This window comes from Trematomus bernacchii, unplaced genomic scaffold, assembly GCF_902827165.1.
Source record: "Trematomus bernacchii unplaced genomic scaffold, fTreBer1.1, whole genome shotgun sequence".
Classification (NCBI taxonomy): domain Eukaryota; kingdom Metazoa; phylum Chordata; class Actinopteri; order Perciformes; family Nototheniidae; genus Trematomus; species Trematomus bernacchii.
Window position 1 is genome coordinate 1,363,934 of NW_022987778.1, and position 23,501 is coordinate 1,387,434.

The 23,501-nt window shown below is 40.6% G+C and overlaps 1 protein-coding gene across 2 annotated transcripts in view; it reads right to left on the minus strand.

Annotated features, from left to right (window-relative positions):
- Positions 1–1,040: 1,040 nt before the first annotated feature.
- lrrk2 (leucine-rich repeat kinase 2) overlaps positions 1,041–23,501 on the minus strand; it is a 57,571-nt gene continuing 35,110 nt past the window's right edge. For both annotated transcript variants that reach the window (XM_034149157.1, XM_034149156.1), the window contains exons 29-52: positions 22,867–23,090; positions 22,059–22,186; positions 19,844–20,062; positions 18,302–18,503; positions 17,657–17,745; positions 17,224–17,411; positions 15,865–16,019; positions 15,280–15,426; positions 13,915–14,106; positions 12,956–13,102; positions 12,598–12,710; positions 11,543–11,733; positions 10,299–10,459; positions 9,121–9,291; positions 8,486–8,586; positions 7,773–7,985; positions 7,281–7,474; positions 6,666–6,738; positions 6,330–6,520; positions 6,002–6,151; positions 4,717–4,937; positions 3,054–3,122; positions 2,401–2,533; positions 1,041–1,652 (exon numbers count right to left, since the gene is read on the minus strand). In XM_034149157.1, the coding sequence (XP_034005048.1) occupies positions 2,412–2,533; positions 3,054–3,122; positions 4,717–4,937; positions 6,002–6,151; positions 6,330–6,520; positions 6,666–6,738; positions 7,281–7,474; positions 7,773–7,985; positions 8,486–8,586; positions 9,121–9,291; positions 10,299–10,459; positions 11,543–11,733; positions 12,598–12,710; positions 12,956–13,102; positions 13,915–14,106; positions 15,280–15,426; positions 15,865–16,019; positions 17,224–17,411; positions 17,657–17,745; positions 18,302–18,503; positions 19,844–20,062; positions 22,059–22,186; positions 22,867–23,090 (3,661 nt within the window). In that variant the 3' untranslated portion in view covers positions 1,041–1,652; positions 2,401–2,411. The remainder of the gene's footprint in view (positions 1,653–2,400; positions 2,534–3,053; positions 3,123–4,716; positions 4,938–6,001; positions 6,152–6,329; positions 6,521–6,665; positions 6,739–7,280; positions 7,475–7,772; positions 7,986–8,485; positions 8,587–9,120; positions 9,292–10,298; positions 10,460–11,542; positions 11,734–12,597; positions 12,711–12,955; positions 13,103–13,914; positions 14,107–15,279; positions 15,427–15,864; positions 16,020–17,223; positions 17,412–17,656; positions 17,746–18,301; positions 18,504–19,843; positions 20,063–22,058; positions 22,187–22,866; positions 23,091–23,501) is intronic.

Genomic DNA, 23,501 nt, shown 5'->3' on the forward strand with positions numbered 1-23,501 from the left:
CTTATGTGATGTCTGTTTTTTGTCTTTGAATGGCAGTTTTTCCCAGAAATTCAAGGTTTCCAAATCAAAACTTTCTAAATAAATCTTAATGTAAAAAACTTGAAAATACCATAAAATCAAACATACAATATCCAACCACAGTTACTACATACTTAATGTAAGAACATACCAAAAGAAGTATTATAATATCAGAAATATGTGTTTAAAAGAAATCTGTAAAAGCAACTAAAAATTGAATTTAAAGGTCCCACGTCATGCTTTCCCCCTATTACCCGTCCCCTTGTGTGTTATGAAGGTTTTTCTGCATGTAAACGGTCTGCAGAGTCACAAACCCTCAAAGTACACCCTGTAGCGAGTAAAACTCTAACACAGAAAAGACCTGTCTATGCTGCCCCAGAACGCCTCGTTGGAGATTTCTCATTTTCCATTGTTTACTTCCTGGGTTCTGTGACGTGTGAACACCCAACTCAACAACAAATGACCGGATTGGCCCAAATGGACCAATCCGCGGAGCACCTCACACACCAGGATCCCTTGGCTAACTAACAGGGAGTCCCCATTGACTTGCATAGAGCTCCCTGAACGCTGGTAATAGACGAGTTGGGATCATGGAGCAATGCTCTCTGCAGACCCATTCTCACAGCGTTATAAACCTTTTTCTTACTCAATATCAAGCCACACTTATTGTTTTGACTTCGGCTGTGAGTGTTTGTGTGTGCTCAGGATGAGTTTCGCTTGTTCTCGCTGTATCGCCGACCCGGAAACCTGTCCGCTCCTCGCGGCAACGAGCCTCGCAACGTCCCGACCAATCAGAGCACACTGGGCTCACAGGGAGGGGGGGGCAGGAGCTCCAACAAGCCGTTTAGGACAGAGAGTGAATACACATACTTTACAGAGATGCTGTATGAGAAACCAATGTGAGTTTGGAACATTTAAATGTATTCTAGTAGACCTCAACAATGGAATTATGATCAGTAGAAATGGCCATGACATGGGACCTTTAAGTATTTGTACTTTTATAAAAAGAGGAATAACCAATACAATGTTTACACACACTCATGTTCTTCTTGCTCTGAAAACAAAAACAGCACAATCACAGTAAATAAAATAGCATTTACTTATTGTTGACTTCACAAAATGTAACTAAAATTACATAAAAGCTTTGTAGAAAGTCGGCAGCATACTGTATGAGAAGTGGTAAACACACACACGTGCAAATAAATAATCAAATATACACTTTTGAAAGGCTATTTTCTTTGGCTTTCTTTCCAGTTTTTTTTTTAAATCATACAACAGGTAAACAAACACTTCTTCTCAGGAGCAGGGGGTCTTCCTGAACATCTGCGCTGCTGATAACAACGCAACCCGACCATCTGTTTCCCTTTTAGAAAAATGTCTCTTTACTAATTACAAAAAGATAGTCTTCGTCTGGTGAAACACGGCAAATAAGTGCATCTTCAAAAACAACAAATATTGATTACTTGAATCACTTTTCTTTCAGAGTGGTTCATTGCATTGTGCTCTCCTTCATTAGCTCTGGGTCAGTGCACTTGATAGTCAGTATGGCTGTCAGAAACTGAGGTAAACATCTTTTTAATGTGAGCTGCTCACACATCCATCCACTGCAGAGAGGATCCCTTTCCACGAAGGTTCTGAAAAAAATCATTGGTATAATTATTACCACCATCACGGTTACAACAACTACTAGTAAGGGTGTTCAAATAAGGTAAAAGTATGTTCTCCTTTATGATATCACACAGTTAACTAGATAATAATATGTAGCTAAATGTATGCAATATAACAAATTCAATACAAAATAATAGGAAACACATTCAAATGATAAAATGACAAAATGTGAATTAAATACATACTGTACTGTATATACAAACCTGTGGGCTCAGTATTACATTTTGTCTTATCTTATTCTGTCTTAAACATATATTAAAAAATAAAAAATGAATGTGGATATGTACAATACAAATAACTAAACTACATAATGGGAAATAAATACATACATTCAAACCTGTCGTCATCATTGAGCTCATATCCACATATTCAGATATTTTTACAGTTTGTATTCAACTGTACAATATATATATTTTTTATTTTCCTGCCAACTTAGGGTTATAATATTACACACTTTACTTCATATCGCTTGTAGCACCAGGTGGCAAATGTATACAATACATTCAACCTGTGGGCCCAGTTATGATGGAGCTTTTATATCCACGTATGTATATATTATTACAGTATTTTTGTTACTGCAAAGCATTTAAGTGTATTTCTTTTTCTGGCAACTTACTTATAGCATTACAAACTTGACTGAATCTCACTATGTAGCAAAAGCATGCTAAATTAATTTAAAGTAATAAAATGATGTAATAGGAATGAAACACATACCAGCGTGTGGGTCAGTCACCGGGGAGCTGCTCTCTCATTTTGGCGGCGATCTGCTCTCGTTTCTCGCAGTGTTTCGTCAGGTCTTTGACCTCCATCGGCAGCGTGCTGTTCCACACCATCAGCACCGACTCGTCTGACACACACACACACACACACACACACACACACACACACACACACACACACACACACACACACACACACACACACACACACACACACACACACACACACACACACACACACACACACACACACACACACACACACACACACACACACACACACACACACACACACACACACACACACACACACACACACACACACACACACACACACACACACACAACACACACACACACACACACACACACACACACACACACACACACACACACACACACACACAACACCACACACACACACCACACACACACACACACACACACACACACACACACACACACACCACACACACACACACACACACACACACACACACACACACACACACACACACACACACACACACACACACACACACACACACACACACACACACACACACACACTTTAGAAGAGAAACTCACACAGCGAGACGACTGTTTTCATCAGCGTGTGGCACAAATAATAACCACCATCACACTCACCGAACTGATTTGTGTCCTGAGGGAGTCTTCTGCCCAGAACCAGCACCACGTTCTTCCAGTTTAGTGTTTCTGTTCAGGAGAAAATGATCTTTAGTCACTCTTGAAAGACACAGAGGCTTGACTGGATGCAGCATTCAAACAAGAAAAAAAAGCACGACCAAAAAGGGGGAATGGAAAACATATTGAATATAATAAACAGTCAAGCTGTGAGCAGCAGGCTGGTTCTTCACATCATTCTTCACCCAACAACCCAGACAGGCTCACTATGATGGAAAACAGTTTGCAGTGTTTTATGTTTTCTATAATCATTCAGCTTCCTTACCTTGTTTTTGTTTTTATTTCAAGTGTTTTTGCTTTGGATTTATGTAACTCTTTATTTATTCTTGGTCTAAATACTGTACTGTTTATTTATAAACCCAGTAGAAAGTAGAAAGTATTAAATAGACAAAGTTCATCTTGAAGCTGTGGAAAACATGCAAATAAAATGACTGAGTCTGTGCAGGAACAATGTGTTCTGAGGCGCCTGAGATTATCACCATCTCATATAATACATTAACACTTATGCTAATTAGGCCAATTCGTTTTAGGGTTGTATTGAATTAGCCAAATCCCTCCAAATTAACATAATGTTATATAACTACTTTCACTATGGACTCCTAACCCGTAGAGGGAGCTGTTTAAAGAATACATTTCTATTCATTTTATTACATTTTCAATTCTGTATTCTATTTTAAACTCATGTGTAATGCCTGTTACCATGCTAATCCGACAAAAGAAATACCAATTTGGGATAAATAAAGTACATCTCAAATCTCTTTTAAGTGAGTTGGTTTTTTAATGATTTTTTTCATTAATTTTACCCTGTGAACCCAAAGGGTTTTTGAGTACCTTAAAAGCACTTAAATAAATAATTATAATACATTTGATCTATTATTTGAATTATTATTATCATTTGTTGTAGTAAAAGTAGTAGTAGTAGTTCAAGTAGTAGTAGTAGTAGTAGTTCAAGTAGTAGTAGTAGTAGTAGTAGTAGTAGTAGTAGTTCAAGTAGTAGTAGTAGTAGTAGTAGTAGTAGTTGTAGTTGTAGTAGTAGTTCAAGTAGTAGTAGTAGTAGTTCAAGTAGTAGTAGTAGTAGTAGTAGTAGTAGTAGTAGTAGTAGTAGTAGTAGTAGTAGTAGTAGGTGTAGTTGTAGTAGTAGTTCAAGTAGTAGTAGTAGTAGTTCAAGTAGTAGTAGTAGTAGTAGTAGTAGTAGTAGTAGTAGTAGTAGTAGTAGTAGTAGTAGTAGTAGTAGTAGTAGTAGTAGTAGTAGTAGTAGTAGTAGTAGCTGTAGTAGTAGAAGTATGTAAGTATGAGATGTCTGTCAATAAACATACTCCAGTTTGTGTTCTCCTCACACAGACATCATGATACAAAATGTGCAACAGAGTCCATGCATGCTGTCATCACATGAAAATATGACTAAAAGCATGCATAATGAAATATATATATATAAACTTAACACAAAAAGTAAGGACATTTGTGTGTGGTAGAGGATTTCCTTGTTGTAACAATGCTTCTATGTGTGTATGTATGCCAAGAAGCATAATTTCAACAAAGAAATAATCTACCAAACACAAATGTCCTTACTTTGTGTGTTAAGTTTATACATGAGAGTTGTCCCCACCTATGAGAGCGGAGCTGATGCAGCGGATGGAGGCGCAGCAGGGCCCCACCACCTGCAGAGGCTGGTGTTTGCAGAGCTCCAGCAGCAGCAGGTGCCCCCCCCGGGTGCCGATCCACAGGGTCGCAGCGCTCTGCACCAGCAGGGCCTTCACCTGGGCCCAAGGGGGGGCCGCGTCAGGCGGGGGGTCCACCTCACTGGCCTTCTTACTGCCGGAGTCATCTCTACAGGGAGGGGGGGGGGGGGGGACAGCTGCAGTCACACACACAAGACCTCCAGACTGACATTTTCATCCCACAGGACATAAGACTGTGAATCCTGAGCTCTGTGAAGTGTCACCACTCACAAGCTGTATGTTTATAACACACTGTTCATTTCTACATCTCAATTCAATTCAATTCAAAGGTTTTATTGTCATGTGCACAAAGCTACAGTGTAGAAATGGCAATGAAAATCTTCTGACCTGAGCTCCAACAATCCAACATAATAATATAAAAATACAAAATAAAAAGTAGTACAAAAAGTCTATATACATGTAAATAGAATATGATATGTACAAGAACAGAATGTGAAATAAATGTAAATTAAGACAAAATTAAATACGGGTTATTGCGTGGATAACTATTTATATAAATAAGTATATTGCAAATACATCTGTTTACAGTCCTCATAACCACATGTTTATATATGAATACAGTATTTAGTCTTGTGTCTTTACTGTCTATTGTGTATTTGTTGTTGAATTCTATGTGATTTAAAGACCATGGACGGGCATTTTAAATCAGAAAAAGTGTTTCTGGATTATCCAAATATCACTCACCATTTTGTTTTTTGTGTATAACATGTTACACATGGTGCTATGTGTGTTATAATGATATATTTTATTGTATTTATTTTTATTTTACCTTTATTTAACCAGGATAGGTCTCATATGCCTATTTGGCTTTCCAGACAGACTCAAAACAAACCCAGCACAGACAGTGCCGATTCTAGAGTCTATGGGGGCCCTAGGCAAACATTCACTGGGGGCCCCTCGAACCAGCTATTCATCACCACGCACAGCCGAGAGCAGAGCAAGGCAACGAAACTTAAGTTAAGAAGCAGCATTGTACGGCGCACTACGCATGGGGCCGCCTTGAGGGGGGTTTCCCGACATGTCGTTGCAGTAAATGAAAGGGTGTTTCGTGTTGTCGTTGCTGTGGACCTTCTTAATCTACCTTCTTTGGGGTTGCCTGCCTTGCCTGTCCCTGAGCACAGAGCTCTGATCGATCAATAAAGAGATATCTACCTGATGATCTGAGCGCAGTCGATGGAGTCCACCATCCTCTCGCTGCGTTTGTCCCAAACCTCGACCACAGGCGTCCCTTTGCTCAGGTAAACATATTTATCCACAACCATCCGAGACACACACGCTTCACCGGCCAGCGACCGCTGCTGCCTGAAGGACACAACAACATGATGACAGAGTTCAACTTCAAACTCGATCTCACTCCTATATCTAACAGACACATTTCATTTCTTGTGATCAAACGTTAACGCATTCCTGTCGCAAATTATTTCCTGAGTTTCAATAAGCGACTTTAGAAGCAAAGTTATCGGTTGACTAACGGACTCACTGAAAGATGAGGTTGGGTCTGGTGTCGAAGCTCCTGCAGACGTCGTAGTCGGCGGTGAACGAGAGGACCCTCGTCCCGCAGCCGGCCCACACACACCGGCTGTCCAGAGAATACACAGACTGACCCAGACACATGAGCGGCGTGTTGCCGCTGCCCACGGTGAGCGACTTCACCGGCTGCCCGCTCTCCTGCTGATGGGGGGGGGAGATAGGGGAGGTCACAAGAAGGTAATGAATACAGTATAGGACATGTAGAGCATGGAAGGAGAAAGTCTGAGCAAAAATGTTAGATTTTAAGAACAAAAACTTGATCTTCCATTCATTATCTAACATGTACCTTTAGTACAGAGTCCTCATAGATGGTAAGGACTCCATTGGCGGTCCCAACCAGCAGGTAATTCTTTCTTTGGCTGAAGAATTATACAAAAAACATAATAAATCTACCTGAGAGTGAGGGGCGGGGCTTAGAGTGAGGGGCGTGTGTGTGTGTGTGTGTGTGTGTGTGTGTGTGTGTGTGTGTGTGTGTGTGTGTGTGTGTGTGTCTTTCAGTGAGTCATATACACATATATTTTGTTAATTTAATTCACTAGAGACCATAAACAGCCATATACCAAGATGCCAAAAGTTATGACAGTGTTGGCATTCAGACAATTGGTCAGTTAATTGTACTTGTTGGCAAGATTAATTACATTTTCATAAACCTCTGAGGATCATTCCCTAAATATTTAGCAGACCCTGAAATGTAAAATACCCTGAAGCAGCCATGCTATATCCAATACGCCTTTTAACCAAGCATTACAGTAAATATTTCCTAAAATGTGCAATGGATGTTCATGTTTCTCCCATCTTGAAACTTATATTTTAATGACCCCCCCCTCATTTGTTTAAGTCAGGCCAATACATCCATTTGTTACATGAGAAGTATCATCATACATAAAATATAATATCTTACGCTCGACGAGGGTGCACGTGGAAGTAGAGCGAGGTGACGGCGTCAGTGACACTCTGCAGGCGGTGCCATTTCGTCGGGTCCTCAGTGCTGATACACACTAAGTACCCTGATTGGGTGCCAGCCACCAGCCAATCACAGGCCTCCGTTGGGATTTGGACGGTCACGAGACACAAGACAGGACTGGTGTCGATGTCCTGCAGGAGGAAGAGAAGTAAATGAAAGACCTATCTTGTTAATTTGGCTTGTAATTTGGGGCAATTGTCATTTTTTTTGCAGTATCACTGTTCATGTTTTATTGTTTTATGGTTCAGTGATATAACTCTTTCTGTTTGTTTATACCAAATACAATATTCCAAAATCCTATGGAGAAATCTCGTTGCTTTTTTGTCGAGGGAACCCATGAGCAGCTTACTTCAGGGTTGGCTTACAAAAATACGTCATCACTGCACCACTCTATAGCTAATAATTAGGGTGTATTAGCGCTGTTGGTACCTGTGTAGAGACTGCGTTGGTGTCCAGGTCCACGGCTGTGATGAAGCCCCTCCTCTGGGTGCTGCTGCCCCCCCCCACCCAGGCTGTGTGTCTGATGGAGGGTCCGTCCCCGCTGCCAGAGCTCACCGTGAAGCACTCAGTGTTGAACGCCCGGGGGACCACCAGCTCCCTCATCAGGCACAACATCTGGCCCGAATTCAGCCGATCAAACACCTGCACAGAGGACACACATCATTAGTTTTGTCCTAAACCTGGAAATGAGTCGCCATTTGATATCACTTCTGGGTTCCCTCGTATCAAAGTACAAACGTCATAACGTCGAACATTAGCCGCCTTTAGCTTAGCGATGGTGATGTGACGTAATTTGACCATGATTACGTTTATTTAAAGCGCTACAGTTGCTTTGTACTTCTTGTGATTGCATTTACGCTTCAAAAATAACAAGTGGTGTCAATATATGGAGATGATCTTGCTGAACAAAGCGTGTAAATATCATAAATGTGTGTTTGCCACAGAGCTTAATTTCTGCAATATTCCAAAATCCAAAGGAAAAGGCTTTTTGTCGAAGGTAGCCCTTGTTATGCTAACTCCTGGAAATGTGAAGCTACTATGTAAGTGCATTGTTGGTTGCAGCAGTGTAACTTTGTTGATCACACCACCAGGGGGCGCTCTAGATAAACGTGTCTGTACTTTACTAAGGTCCCATTTCACACCTGAGCAGAAGTGGGTCGAGCCTGAGGACTTTCCCTCAAACAGTCCTTCATCAGCTCCTGGAGGCCCGGCCAGGGGGAGCAGCCGTAGTGTTTCACTGGGTCTGTGGACGGGACGGGAGAGTCAAAGGTCACTCTGTTATAAGTTGAGGGGGATTCTGCATTGAAGTTCATTAAACCACATTTAAAAAAGGACAACATTTCTTAAAGTATGAGTACATCTAAAGGTGTAATCTCATGACATGTTATAAAAACAATCACCTCCAGCAAACAGACAATTTAAGCACCAAAGCACTAACAGGGAGTAATAGCTGATATCAGTCTATAATGGTGACGCCTTCAAAGGAATCAGAAACTGGTTTATTAGCAGGTAGGTTGACACGTACGAGGAATTTGACTTGGTGTCGTGGTGCATACATACAAGTAAAACCAAATAAAAAAACACAGATAGAGAACTATTTTAAGAACACTAGAATAACATAAAAAAATAAGGACAAATATAGTAAAAAGGGCCCTCGAGTCCCACCTATTTGCCAAGGCCTTCAGCCCCTAGTTTATTTGTTGCTATGTTTGTCTGACAAAGCGACCTTGGGTCCCCTGAAAGGCGCTATATCAATCTAAGTTATTATTATGATTACCTGGCAGTTTCCCCTGCACGGCGACCTCATCGAACTCGCTGGGGAACTTCATGCCGTCAGAGATGCGCTCCCCACAGGTCAGCAGGTCGTAGAGCAGCAGGCCGAACGAGAACACGTCCGCCTGCTGGTTGTAGATCACGTTCCCTCGGGCGATCTCTGGAGCTCTGAAGCCTGCGAGATATAGAGAGGAATCCATTTTAATAAGCAACAAAGTGATACTGACCGTGAACTTACAACCCAGTGTCTGTGTTTTTTATGTTCTGTTTGTTTGTTTTTTATTAAGTATTCCAGTAATGTATGTTGCATGTTTTTATTTGATTGTATTTACTTGTTACTTGCTTTAAAGTGGACCTATCATGCTATATTTTAATAATATAGTGTAGGGCCATACCTATATAAGGCATATTTATACTTTTTTTTTTTCAAAATACCAAACAGATCATGCATTTTAGCCATGCCTCATTTTGCTCAATTTGCACTTTTTTACCCCTGTTTTAGCAAGGGCTGATTCAGTGAGAACAGCACCATCTAGAGGCCTGGCATATGTACTACAGCGTCTCCAGCGCTTTCGAACGGCAATGGCCGTGGCTGTCTCCTCCTGATTGTTGGAGTTGGCCCAATAGCCGTAGCACCACCGTCCTGACGTCAGGACAGTGTTCAAATCTGGATCAGTTTTTATCAGATCCGTTGCAGCCCCTTTTTTAGAGATTTGGGTATGGAGGAAAATAGAGAGGGTTGTGTTTTCTGACACTTGGTGAGTTCCCTGGAACACCGGGGACACATATTCATGTATAAAAGACGTACAAAAGTGCATTTTGCATGATAGGTCCCCTTTAAGGTTGACTTACAAAATCTGTCCAGGGACTACAAATGAAAATTGGACTCTTGGCTAACTGGCACATTACAGAAATGTTCATTAATGTGCACTGTCCCCTGTTAAATAAATGAATAAATACAAATAAATAAACTGTAATTGCACATCCTCATTGTGTATTTCCATCTTTTTTTTGTCATTGCTATTACTACAGTATAATTGTCTTTTTATGTTATCATCTTTTTTATCATCCTGCATTTGTACTCTCCTGTTATTGTGTTATGTGTGGGAAAAACCAATAAATAAAGTGTTTAAAAAAGAGAGTGAGTGTAAAAGTAATAAGAAAGTAAAAAGTCTGTTTCACCTGGCGTTCCCTCGGAGCTCCTCACCCCCATGGCGCAGCAGTACTGAGCGATGCCGAAGTCTGTGATCTTGGCGATGATCTCTGAGTCCGTCTTCAGGTTGAAGAGGAGGACGTTGTGCGGCTTCAGATCCCGGTAGATGATCATGGCTGAGTGGAGGTACCTGATCACACAGAAAGAAATAGACAACGTGGATTCTATGTCATATTTTTATCATTTTTGACACTATAGTTTTATAAATGTTGAATCTGATTCTGAAGATCCATTTAGCAAAAATGTCTGAATCGTAATGTTAATTTTGGTTGATGATTTTATCAAAAAACATATGAGAAATTATAGTATCTTGCACTTAGCCTACATCCAAAATGATACTGTAATGTACTATATTGTTATTTGATCTTCACAAGACTTTTATCAGTCAACATTTTTCGAGGAAATAAACAACAACATTTCCAATACTTCCAAATATTGTCAAGAAAATAGACTACACAAGCCTACAAGAGCCTACACAAGCCTACAAGAGCCTACACAAGCCTACACAAGCCTAAACAAGCCTACACAAGCCTACACAAGCCTAAACAAGCCTACACAAGCCTAAACAAGCCTACACAAGCCTAAACAAGCCTACACAAGCCTACACAAGCCTAAACAAGCCTACACAAGCCTACACAAGCCTACACAAGCCTACACAAGCCTACACAAGCCTACACAAGCCTAAACAAGCCTACACAAGCCTACACAAGCCTACACAAGCCTAAACAAGCCTACACAAGCCTACACAAGCCTACACAAGCCTACACAAGCCTACACAAGCCTAAACAAGCCTAAACAAGCCTACACAAGCCTACACAAGCCTACACAAGCCTAAACAAGCCTACACAAGTCTAAACAAGCCTGAACAAGCCTACACAAGCCTACACAAGCCTACACAAGACAAGCAAGACAAGCAAACAAATGCCATAATTCCCAAAAATAAATGTCTGTTATTTGTCAGATTACAGTAAAATGGGAGTTAGAAGAGAGAGACAGAGAAATAGAGCGGTTTGACATGCAACAAAGATCCCAAAGCTAGTGGTTATGGTTCAATTGCACACCCTATAATCAATGGGAGAGAAGAACGAGACAGAAATAATAGAGCGGTTTGACATGCAACAAAGATCCTAAAGCCAGTTTTTTTATGGTTAAATTGCACACCCTTTAATCATTTGCTGACCAATGCTCTCCTTGTTCATCCCTCACTCCGTACCTGAGTCCGTCGGCCACCTGCAGGGCGATCCTGTGCTGCAGCTTCCTGTTCAGGCTGCCGTTCTCGTGCTCAAAGAGGGAGTCCAGAGAGCCTCTGAGAGCCAGCTCCATCACCAGGACCTGAGGGGAGCAGCCGGCCCCCAGCAGAGCCACCAGGCTGGGGTGATGGAGGCGGCCCAACACCGCCAACTCCTGGAGAACAACGGAGAAAGAATTTAGTCATTGTACTGTCCAAAACACAGCAACCATGTGGACTGTAAGAGCCAAAATGCTACTTAGCCTGAGTTTATTATTTGTAATATTATTATTATTTGTTTACGTCACTTTTATTTGTATTTGTTGAGCACTTCCGGCAATCGTCACGTTGGGAAAATAGTGAATGTACTCTTCCAATATCAGAGTAACATGATAACAGGTATCCCAACTGTAGCTGTGTACATGACAGGATGTATGATTACCTAGAAGAGCATCAGGACTGTTTTAGGCATATGATAGCTATGTGATTAACATGATGATTCAGCCTCTATGGAGATAGACATATGACAAGCATGATCATTTCTGACGTGGAGCTAATCTGAAGTAAACATTGAATACTGCTTTCTATTCGTCCATCTTGTGACTGTGTAACTCCCTCTCTTGGATATCAGCATGTGAAGGACACTGTTCAGGAACTAGTTGATGCTCTGTATGTGATGACTACTTCCATTCTGGAGAGGATCAGAAATACATGGATCCTGAGATTGAAGCTCAAGCCGGTGACCAGTGAGATTTCTCTAACACATCACATGGGTGTGGTTTGTGTATATAGGTCACCTGTTTCTGTCGGGGTGCGGATGACAGAGGGTGATCTTGTGCTGACATTTTTTCTGTTGACCGTCTTTGTCCCTCTAAGTTAATATGTGTTTTGATTTTGTTTATTAAATATCTTCAACCTATCTTACTTCAGTATAGACTTTTCTCATTGAAAACGCGTCGCAGCATAAAGCCAAGCTAAGCTCTCGGCGTGGGAATTGAGCCGCCACATGGACTGTTTGGTGGTTAAATGATCAGCGGTACCTGTCTGAGGAGTCTGTAGGTGTAAAACTCAGACGCATGCTTGTTGAATATTTTCACGGCGACTTCTTCATTTTTGTAGACGCCTCGATAGACAGTCCCGAAGCCACCGTCCCCTGTAGAGGACAAACATCATATATTTACACACATCCCTTTTAAACACTTTAGAAATTAGTATGTGTTTTGACTAAAAAAAGCAACAAAAGAGAAAATAATAAAGATCCTTGTGTTGTACCTTTTATCAAAGCTTTTTGGTTTTAATGATATGTAAGAATGTAGATAAGATAAGATGTACTTTATTGATTCCAATTTAAGAAATGTTTGCGTATACAGTATGTGTGAAGAAATGAGGAAGGTGTACCCAGACGGTTTTCTTTAACCATGTCCACCTCCAGCTCCTCGCTGTCCAGCATGGTCCCCGCCGGCTGGTCGCTCAGCACCAGGTCCGGAGCGATCTGAGAGATGGGGAGTTTGAAGCTCGGGTCCTCCGGGTTCACCAGCAGGAAATCTATATTTGATCAAATAATAATAGCCAACATTTTAGATTTCAAGGTAGGAAGATGAGGCGCTTCTGAGCACATTTAGAAAACAAAAACGTTGAGGTTAATACTGACTTTTATGGATAAAAAAACGAATTGTTGAATTCATTACATTGCATTTAGCTGACGCTTTTATCCAAAGCGACTGACAATAAGTGTATTCGACCAAGAAGATACAAACTTGAAGAAAACAGAATCATATAAGTACATCAGATTTCATAGAGCCAGAACATTTCAAGTGCTACTGAACTGGCTTTAGATAAGCCAGTCCTTTATTAGTATATAAGTGCTTTGTTAGTAATTCTATTGCTCGAAGTGGAGTCGAAAGAGATGAGTTTTTAGACTGCGCCGGAAGATGTGTTCATGCAAGAGGCGAAAGGTTTTACGGGGATTGACAATAACCAATATTTTTAATAAATGAAAATGAATAGCATGTTGATAATACAAAACTGATAATATTGAAAAAATAATCTTCTTCAATCATTACATTATTTCCCATTCTTGCTTTGTCTCCCTCCCCAACACACACTTGAATTTTTCACAATGCATTTGCCAAAAAAAGTAGACAAAACCAACACTAAAACTATGAATGAATTTGACCGATAGTTTTATTTATTTGTTTGTTCTACTATAGTAGTGCGATAATAGCTATAGGAAGCTTACTCTCTGAAACTTTTTTGGCTTGTATAATACGATAATAATGTAAAGAAAATCAGATATTGTGGCAGCCATAATTCTCACCGACAAAAACAGGTGTTGTATTTAAGTGTGATTTATGTACCATTTTCACACTTGGTGAAGAGGTCCTCCAGCAGGATCCGGCTCCTCTCCTGCCCGTCCTGGAAGCTGTAGAGCACCCACTTCTTCAGGAGAGCTTCTCCGCTGCCGTGCACGTCCATGTTCAGCAGGCCGGGGAACCACTCCTCCAGCAGGGAGTCCACGTGGTCCACGACCTGACCCAGCAGCACCCGGCCTGAGGGGGGGGGGACAGTCAACCATTTTAGAAAGATAGATATTAAGTGTACTCAAAAGATAAAAGCATGGATGGAAGCTTGTTCGTTTTGTGGTCTGATTTTCTTAATTGGTCATTAACAACTCATTTTCAGGAATTGACTTTGAAAGTAACGATTTATTAAAGAGCCGTTTTAAAGAGCCGTTCAAAAGAGCCGTTTTTTTAAAGGGGGCGGGGTTACTAGGTTTATCTGCGAAATAATCAACAGTCATAATGATAATTAAGTGGCGATGGAGATTATTTGTTGACCCTGCTTTAAAGGATATTTTGCCTTTACAAATGGTGCGCTTTATCACTGCCTGGGTCTTGGTTGAAGTGCATCCAAATGCTGCTGCGTTTTTCGCGTTTGGCTAATTTTCCATCCGAAAAACACGTCGTCTACCTGTCCTGTACCACTTGTTATGACTTCTCTCTCTCACGTATTCCGTTAAGACCCACCCCATCTCACTCCTCGTGCTGAAACCTACCAATCAGAGTAGGGGCGGGTCTTCACAGAATACGTTTGGGGAACAAAATCAAGCTTTTTAAAAGGCGAGTGGATTTTGGCAGGCAGTGAGTGCGGACCAACGATTGAACGATAAAAAGAACGGCTCTCACCAAGTACGACTCGGTTCCCCTCGTTCGTACCAAAGAGCCGTTCAAAAGAATCGGCTCGTTCGCGACCGACACATCACTAGTGCGAGTAGCGCTTGAACGTTTTGTCCCTGATGTTTTGTGTGATTTTGAAATGTGCATATTTATGTGTTTGGGCACTTTTAGGCAACACTGGAAACACTGCAGTGCCTCTGTGTGATTTATTTTATATACATTAAGATAACCGATTTATAAGATAAGAGATATTTTACATCCCTTTTTTTACTTTTTATTTATTGAATTGTATTCCATACATGCTGTCTTCAAAATAGAAATCTAGTTTCATTTTTTTTTTTTTTTTTACATACAGTATAAAATGGTTTGCCTCAAATCCGAAAACCGTTTTTTTTACCTGAAGAAAACATAAATAAATAATTTTAAAAAGCCATTTCAATAATACAAACATTTTGTTTTTTTTTATATGTATGATATTGCCAAATTTGTACAAGATGATGAAATAAAAGGTAAACATTTAAAATAAACATTGTAAAACATTGGCACCTTTTCGTGAGGAGGGCACAGTGATCCTGACGAAGCTGGAGGGGTTCTCCTCCAGCGAGGCGGCCTCCAGCAGACAGTACGCCTCCGGAGACCAGCTCAGATACACTCCTCTCCTCCAGTAGATCCGGTTGGGCCGCACCACTTTACCTGGAGAACACACAGCATGAACATTCATTCATTATTATCTATCATAGTTTATAGATGGTGTTTTAAATGTCAGGTCAAAGTGAAAAATCGTCATCTCAGTTTCTATTAAAACAAGTTTTGCCAGTCCAAACTCAATCAAATTCAGTTTTCTTAAGACATAAAGCTACACAATTAATTTTAAAAAATGGTATAATGGGCTTGTGCAATATCAACATTTCAGTATATCATATCATGTCATGCAGCCCTTATATCATATGAAAAATGGTAAAGTAGAGAATTTTGATATTTGAAAGGCGAAAACTACATTATCAAAATGTACATATCGTATCAGATTATCGAAAAAGTTGCCAATTATATTACTGTCGATCAACATATCTCTAATCTACAGTATAGTACCATGTATGAAAGAGTGACTGTGTGTACTGTAGTGTAACTCACCTCTTCCACAGAGCAGGAAGGAGGAGACCTCCAGCAGGCGGCTGATCTGACGCGCCCAGAAGTCCATGGGGAAGTACGGCATCTCGTACAGACGCACGATCACCTCCGAGTTCTCACAGTGAGGCAGCTCGATCACCGGCCTGTGTTTGGACAAACTGGAACGGAAGAAAGAGTTAAAGGTCCCCTATTATACTGTTTTTCATCAATATGTTATAGGTCTCAGATATATACCAAACATTTCTCTGAAGTGTTTGGCTCGAAATACCAAACAGATCATTGCAGCATCCCATAATCCCCTCTGTTTCAGCCCTGTTTCAAAAGTGCTGATTCTGTGTCTGTTACTTTAGATGAAAATAAGGAGCCCCTCCCCACACCCCTCTGAGAGATATTTGGTTACAAAGAACACAAGGCGCTTTCACACTGGAGTACTTTTCTCAGGAATAGTTCAGATAGTTCCTGGGATTTTGCGTTCACACCAAAAATATCTGGAACTAGAACTTTTTTCGGGAACCTTTTCACCCCTTTTTAGTCCCTGCTAGAGAGGTGGTACTTTCCTGGGGAGGAAAAGGTTCCAATTTCTGATTGGCTGGGCGAATTGCAAACCACGCCCCATAAAACTCTGAAAGGTTTTGTGAAGCCCCGCATTTTATTTGCTGGCATTAGCATTATTAGCATTAGCATTGGCCCCGCGCACCAACGGAGAGAGAATAACTTATGGCAACACAAAATAAAACGTGGGAGCGGTGGAGTGATGAGGAGGTGTCTGCGCTTCTGGCGATTTACCCGGGACTTCGGGGGGCGGTTTACTGCCACCCGAGGACTCCGGGACTTCGGGTGGCAGTATACGCCGTGAAGTTGTTTGCGGCCTGCCAGTAAACCCAAAGCAGAAGAAGAAGAAGTGACGTCAGCGGCTTCATTTGCGTAATCTTCCCTCAGGGACTTATTCCGGTGTGAACGCGATCGGCTAGATAGTTCAGGAATTCAAGAGTTCCGGGAACTATTCCTGGGAAAAGTACTTGGTGTGAAAGCGCCAATTGGTGCTCTAGGAGGAGATTCAGGTGATAAGGTGGGGGGGGGTTACCTTGGTTGGTGATTGGCTAATGGTTACACAAGCCAAAAAAATCGTTATGACATCATAAAGTGGCCAAAATCTGATCAGCTCATTTTCAGACAAAAAGAGAGAATCTTTTTTCCTGAAACTTTCAGAATCTCTTTACACAGAGGGGACACATGGTGATGTATAAAAGACGTGAAAAAGTGGATTTTGCACAATAGGTGACCTTTAAGAAGTCTTGATATACGGTAATTTATTCGCTCCCTTAACAATGGCAATCCCCCAAAAGAACATTAGAAATGCACCTGCTGGGTATGAGCAGCTGGTCCTCTCCGAAGGGCAGAGCGATCAGAAACTTCTCCAGCAGTTTGAAGAACTGCGTCAGGTGGCTCTTGGGGAAAGATTTGTTCTCAAAGAGGAACTTCTCCACCACGGAGCGCTGAACCACTCCTTTAGGATGCTCCCAGAAGCCACAGCCCTTTAACGTGAGTTTCTACACAGAGAGAGACAACATCAGCATATCTGACACATTCTTTAGCAGTCATGTTCCTGCTGGTTGCTTCTTTGAATTTAGGATCAGCTATTCAAGAAGAAAATAAATAATGTGTATGCAAAGTGTTTGTAGGAATACATTGTTCTTAGCTTACATAATGTTTTGTCTTTTTAGCTGCATGATCTCCTAACCTCCTAAGAGAAAGTGAAGCATGTGTGATTGTCTCTGTGTTCAGATGGAGCTACCTGTGAGATGATGTTGCACAGCCACTGTGGGTCGATGAAGTAAAGCTCTTGGAGCTGGAGCGTTGGATCATCAAAGTGCAGTAACACCCCTTTGTGACAGAGGAGGAGAAACAACAGGCAGGCGTGTTCAGATATATTGAGACTCTAGTTCAAAACTAAAAGTAGACCGCCTGCTATGTACCCAATTTGGCGGCCGTTGAGTGTAAGAAGTGTCCACACTCAACCTTTTGAATGTTATGAGTGCACCATACAGGTACTCCATGCACTCACAATAGAACATGTTATTTCAAATTCAGTCTTGAGACTCAAATTGAGACCCAGCACAGGTCATATTGAAGGATGTTGAGTTAAATGAAGATGACCTGAGGGATCTGTGCAATATATACCTGGCTGCTAAATCCTCAGAACTGTTACAGGATGTGTATTTTGTAAATTCTGTAACTTGTAAGATTTTTTTTAATCTTTAATACTTTTGTATGCATGCTTCTGAGGAAACATTAAGCTGTCTTTGGCTCTTTTCTGCTGTAACAATGTACATTTCCCCTCTGTGGGACGGATAAAGGTATTCTGATTCTGATTCTGGGATGTTGATGAATTTGGACTCTATATTTAATAAGAGGTATTTAAAGTCTTGACTCTGCGTACCAGCCTCACTGAGGAAGTGCACGGCGTGGGGAAGCTCCGCCTCCTCCAGCTGCAGCTGACTCTCCTGGATGAGCTGCAGCAGCTCCTGGTGTCTGAGGACGGGGAACTCTGCAGGAACCCGGGTTCTCTCCAGCAGAACCCGGCGCTCCAGCTCCACGTAGCTGTCGGGAACCAGCTGGCCCATCACAGGCTGACCCTGGATCTGTGGACCAGAGAGGAGATGAGGACGTGAGGACGTGAGGACAGCTACATAAAAGGAAGGTGTACTAAAGATTAAAACACCTGAACTTTTTAAAGAACATCCATAAACATTCATCTGTTTGCATTTTGCAAATTATTATAGACTATTTTTGCACTATTTCTATTTTTTTTGTATTTACTTGCACATCTCAAAACATTCTATCTTATCTGTTCTATTTGTTTTATGTCCTATATATATATATATATATATATATATATATATATATATATATATATATATATATATTCATGTTGCACTGTTGGAGGAGCCTGTGACCTAAGTATTGTATTGCCATATCTACACTGTAGCCAGAGATGGCAAAAGTACACACATCCTTTACTCAAGTAGAAGTACAGATACTCGTGTTTAAAAATACTCTGGTAAAAGTAGAAGTACTGACTAAACTTCTTAAGTAAAAGTAAAGAAGTATGGGCTTTGAAATGTACTTTAGTAAAAAGTACCCATAACTAGCAGCTGTTTTAAAGAGTACCTGACCTCCCTTTATATTAATAGAACAATAATGTCATTGTTAGCTAATGAATGTTTCCATGCTAAACAACGGCAACATGACAACGTTTTCATTGGTCCCTCTTCTTTAGAGAAGACCAGGAAATGATGGATACACGGATCGTGTTCAAATCAATAGGCACGCAATGACTCTAAATAATAATGATCACGCCACCAAACACACATTCAAACTAAAGGAACCAGCCTGTTTGGGAAATGTGAGAAGTAGAAAGTACAGGTATTTGTGTTCAAAATGTAAGAAGTAGAAAGTTCAGGTATTTGTGTTCAAAATGTAACAAGTAGAAAGTACAGGTATTTGTGTTCAAAATGTAAGAAGTAGAAAGTACAGGTATTTGTGTTCAAAATGTAACAAGTAGAAAGTACAGGTATTTGTGTTCAAAATGTAACAAGTAGAAAGTACAGGTATTTGTGTTCAAAATGTAAGAAGTAGAAAGTACAGGTATTTGAGTTCAACATGTAAGAAGTAGAAAGTACAGGTATTTGTGTTCAAAATGTAAGAAGTCAAAGTAAAAAGTCGTCAGAAAAATAAGTAGTGGACTAAAGTACTGATACCAGAAAAATGTACTTAGGTACAGTAACGAAGTATTTGTACTCCACTACTTCCCACCTCTGCCTGTAGCCAATGTGCAAATGACAATAAAGCCTTGAAACTTGAAAGATGCTAATTAAAGCAAATGATATGAGAAGAAACCAATGTTTGTTTAATCAACGGTATAGATTTTGACCACACACACACACACACAGCCTTTAATCAGCTGTTTGTGCCCTTTCACCTTGAATCCGCTGACTTCCCTGGCGATGGCTTTGCGCAGCTTGGCGATGGAGTCGGAGTCCTCGCAGACGGACACCATGTGGTAGTCTCTGATGGCGGGGAAGCCCTGGTGGCTCAGCAGCTCCTCTCTGATTTTAGAGAGGCAGGACTGAAGCTGCAGGTCATCGCTCACATCGGTGTGTGTTCCCACCAGGATGACGGGGGACAGAGGGGCGACGGCCTGGAGCACAGAGGAGAGCAGGGGGTTAAGGAAAAGGGGAAAATATGGATATAATTGACATTTCAAAAATACCGTGCTTAGAAAAATTAGTTCTATCTTTTAGAAAAAGGTTAGAAAAAGTGTCAAAGGAACTATACTTTCACAGGAAGACTAGGGGTAGAGGAATGTGAGAATGTAGGTTAGGGGTATTGTCAAATATCTGGGACAAACTACCAGAAACCAACTCTTACTACTTTTAAATCCAGGCTGAAGACTTTTCTTTTTGCCGCTACTTTTAATTGAACTATTCACATCTCACACTGCACTGTAACTTTTATTCATGTACCCGTGTTATTCATCTTCATTTCATTTCAAACCTTTATTTATCCAGGTTGTATCCCATTGAGATCATTGACCTCTTTTTCAAGGGAGACCTGCTCAAGTAGGTTCCACATGAAACATTAAAAACATAAACAGAGCAACAAAAGGACATCATACAGCATCATTACAGGGATTACAGTTACATAACTATCCACATGAACAGGTACCAACAGCTTCCGATTCAGTAGCATCCAACCGAGCTTTAAAAACATTTAGTGGCACCAGATTGCTCAGTTTCCATTTTAATTGCAGACTATTGTCCTATTGTACTATCATGTTTTATTATCTTTGCCTTTTAATGTTTCTGATGTGTTTTATGCTCTTAATGTCTTTTTGTGAAGCACTTTGAATTGCCTTGTGTTGAAAAGTGCTATATAAATAAACTTGCCTTGACTTTAAAAGTGTAAATGTTTTCTCTTAAAACACAGGAAGTCATAACAACACATCTATTTTTCATTTATTAATTTTATTGGTTTCCTTTTTCGTGTTTTGATTTGTTCATCGTTATCTATCGCAGTTTTAACTGTATAGAGAGGCGAAGCCCCTCCCTTTCCGGGGGAGCTCCATGGGACCTTATTTCTGAAAAAGTATGTATTGAAGTCAATGGGGAGAGAAAACGTATATTTCGATCCCGTTTGAATTGTGCCACGAATTACACATATGATGTTTGTCAATTTAAAAGATAATTTTGCAAGTCAAACAAATTAAAATGTGTCGTAAAACTGTGAAGTAACACTTTGTTTTGTGTGAAACCGCTCAATGAACTACATCTCCCGTCTCGCACCACACACCAAGACGGCCGTCACGTTGGCACATTTCACTTCTTTCTTTCAGAATGAGGCGGAAAGTATTAAAAGAGGTGAAAATCACTACAAGTCTGGGCATGTTGAGAGCTGTGCATACACACAAGGGGAGTTAGTCGGTTCCGTAAGAGCCAGCATGCGGGACCGGGATTCTGGGATTTGTAGTCTTTCTAGTTGCGTATTTTTCATAGTCTTATATTTCAACAGTTTTACGACAAACTGTCACTTTTTTTACATGAAAATTATCTTTTAAATTGACAAACATCATATGTGTAATTCGTGGCACAATTCAAACGGGATCGAGAGATACGTTTTCTCTCCCCATTGACTTCAATACATAATTTTTCCGAAATAAGGTCCCATGGGTCGGAAGTAGATGGGCGGGACTTCGCCTCTCTATTACTTTTTTTTGGGTATGCTCTGCAATAATATAATTTCTTAAATGCAAATAAAAAAAATTCAAACACAGAAAATAAGTCCACCGATGGTGTGACACTTTCCATTATTAGATGGTATTATGTTTTCTATTTTTTTATGAAACATTACTGAAATTCAAATGACAAAATATTTTAAATGAAAATATTTTTTGTATTTAAAATATTTTTTCATTGTTCCCATATCATCTGTAACTAGTGACTTACAGTATATCTTTAAACAATAGGTTTAAAAACAATCCATATTTAGATTCTATTATATCATCACGCTATTGATGAAGCCTTTAGTCCCTTGTTTGTGATGTTTTATACGTTGCTTAACAGGATTCAATCAGCCCACCACTCTGATCCCATCAGTTATTAATGATCACTTCCTGACTCTTTGGCTCTGTGTCTCACCTTGATGTTGAAGAGCCAGGGCTTCAGGGCGTCCACCTGACCGGCCCCTTTGCTCAGGTTGTAAACCACCAGGTAGAGAGCTCTGGAGGTGAGGAAGTGAGGGTGAGAGCCGCTGAACTCCTCCCCACCTTGGAGGAAGAGAAGTGAACATCAACAGCTGAACAGGACACTTACATATCAGCTGTGTGACATATTCTAATCAGTGTCTGACAACATGAGACTCACATGAGATACCTTCTCCCAAAATCACCTATTATTGAGCCTACTTTAGGAACAGAATCCAATCACTTTGGACATAGTCCTTTATCATCTGGTTGGTGAAGAAACTAGGGCTACAATTAGACATGGAAATGATAAAGGAATGAATCAAGACTGGATGGAAAGTGCATATCGGCAGTAAGGCTTTGAAATTATACTAATCTACAGAAATGATTTTTTGGCCATTTATGCTGTCATTTGTTGACTAGGAAGTTGTGCACGCTTTATTTATCTTGCGTGGGTTATATTACATTAAAGTCAACTTGATTGTCCATCTTCCAGTTTGTGTGTACAGACAGAGAAATCAAAATACCGTTTCCCACAATCCCGAATATCAAAGCAAATATATATAAAAATATGTATGCAAATATGTATATACCGATATACATGATCTCCAACTAATGACTTGCAAATATTATTGAGACTTCAGATCTTGGTAAAACACATCTTTGTATCAGCAATTTTATTTAAGGACTCTTCTAAAGTTGAAGTTGCTCTGTAACTTGAATACTTGTCACAAAATGATGTCATGTGTCGACATCAAGCTAACCTGAGAAGTCCCAGACGTTCAGCACTATCTTCTTCCTGTCCCGCTCTCTGATGGACCATTCCCGGACGTCGATGCCGACAGCGTTCTTCTTGGAGTTCACCTCGGAGCGCTTCAGCTTCATCAGCTGCTGGATCAGAGTCGTCTTCCCACTGCCGGCGTTCCCCACCACGATGAGCTTCATCCGGTAGTACGGCACGGCCTTCTTCAGCCGCTGCTGCAGGAACCTGGGAGAGAGGGGGGGGAAAGATTTATTATTATGAGATTTATTTCATTGTATGTTTTTTTTTACCATGTCTTTTCCACATTTAAAGGTCCCCTATTATACTGTTTTTCATCAATATATTATAGGTCTCAGATATATACAAAACATGTCTCTGAAGTGTTTGGCTCCAAACACCAAACAGATCATTGCAGCATTACCCAGAATCCCCTCTGTTTCAGCCCTGTTTCCAAAGTGCTGATTCTCTGTCTGTTACTTTAGATGAAAATAAGGAGCCCCTCCCCACGCCCCTCTGAGAGATATTTGGTTACAAAGAACACAATGGTGCTCTAGGAGGAGATTCAGGTGATAAGGTGGGGGGGGTTACCTTGGTTGGTGATTGGCTAATGGTTACACAAGCCAAGAAATCGTTATG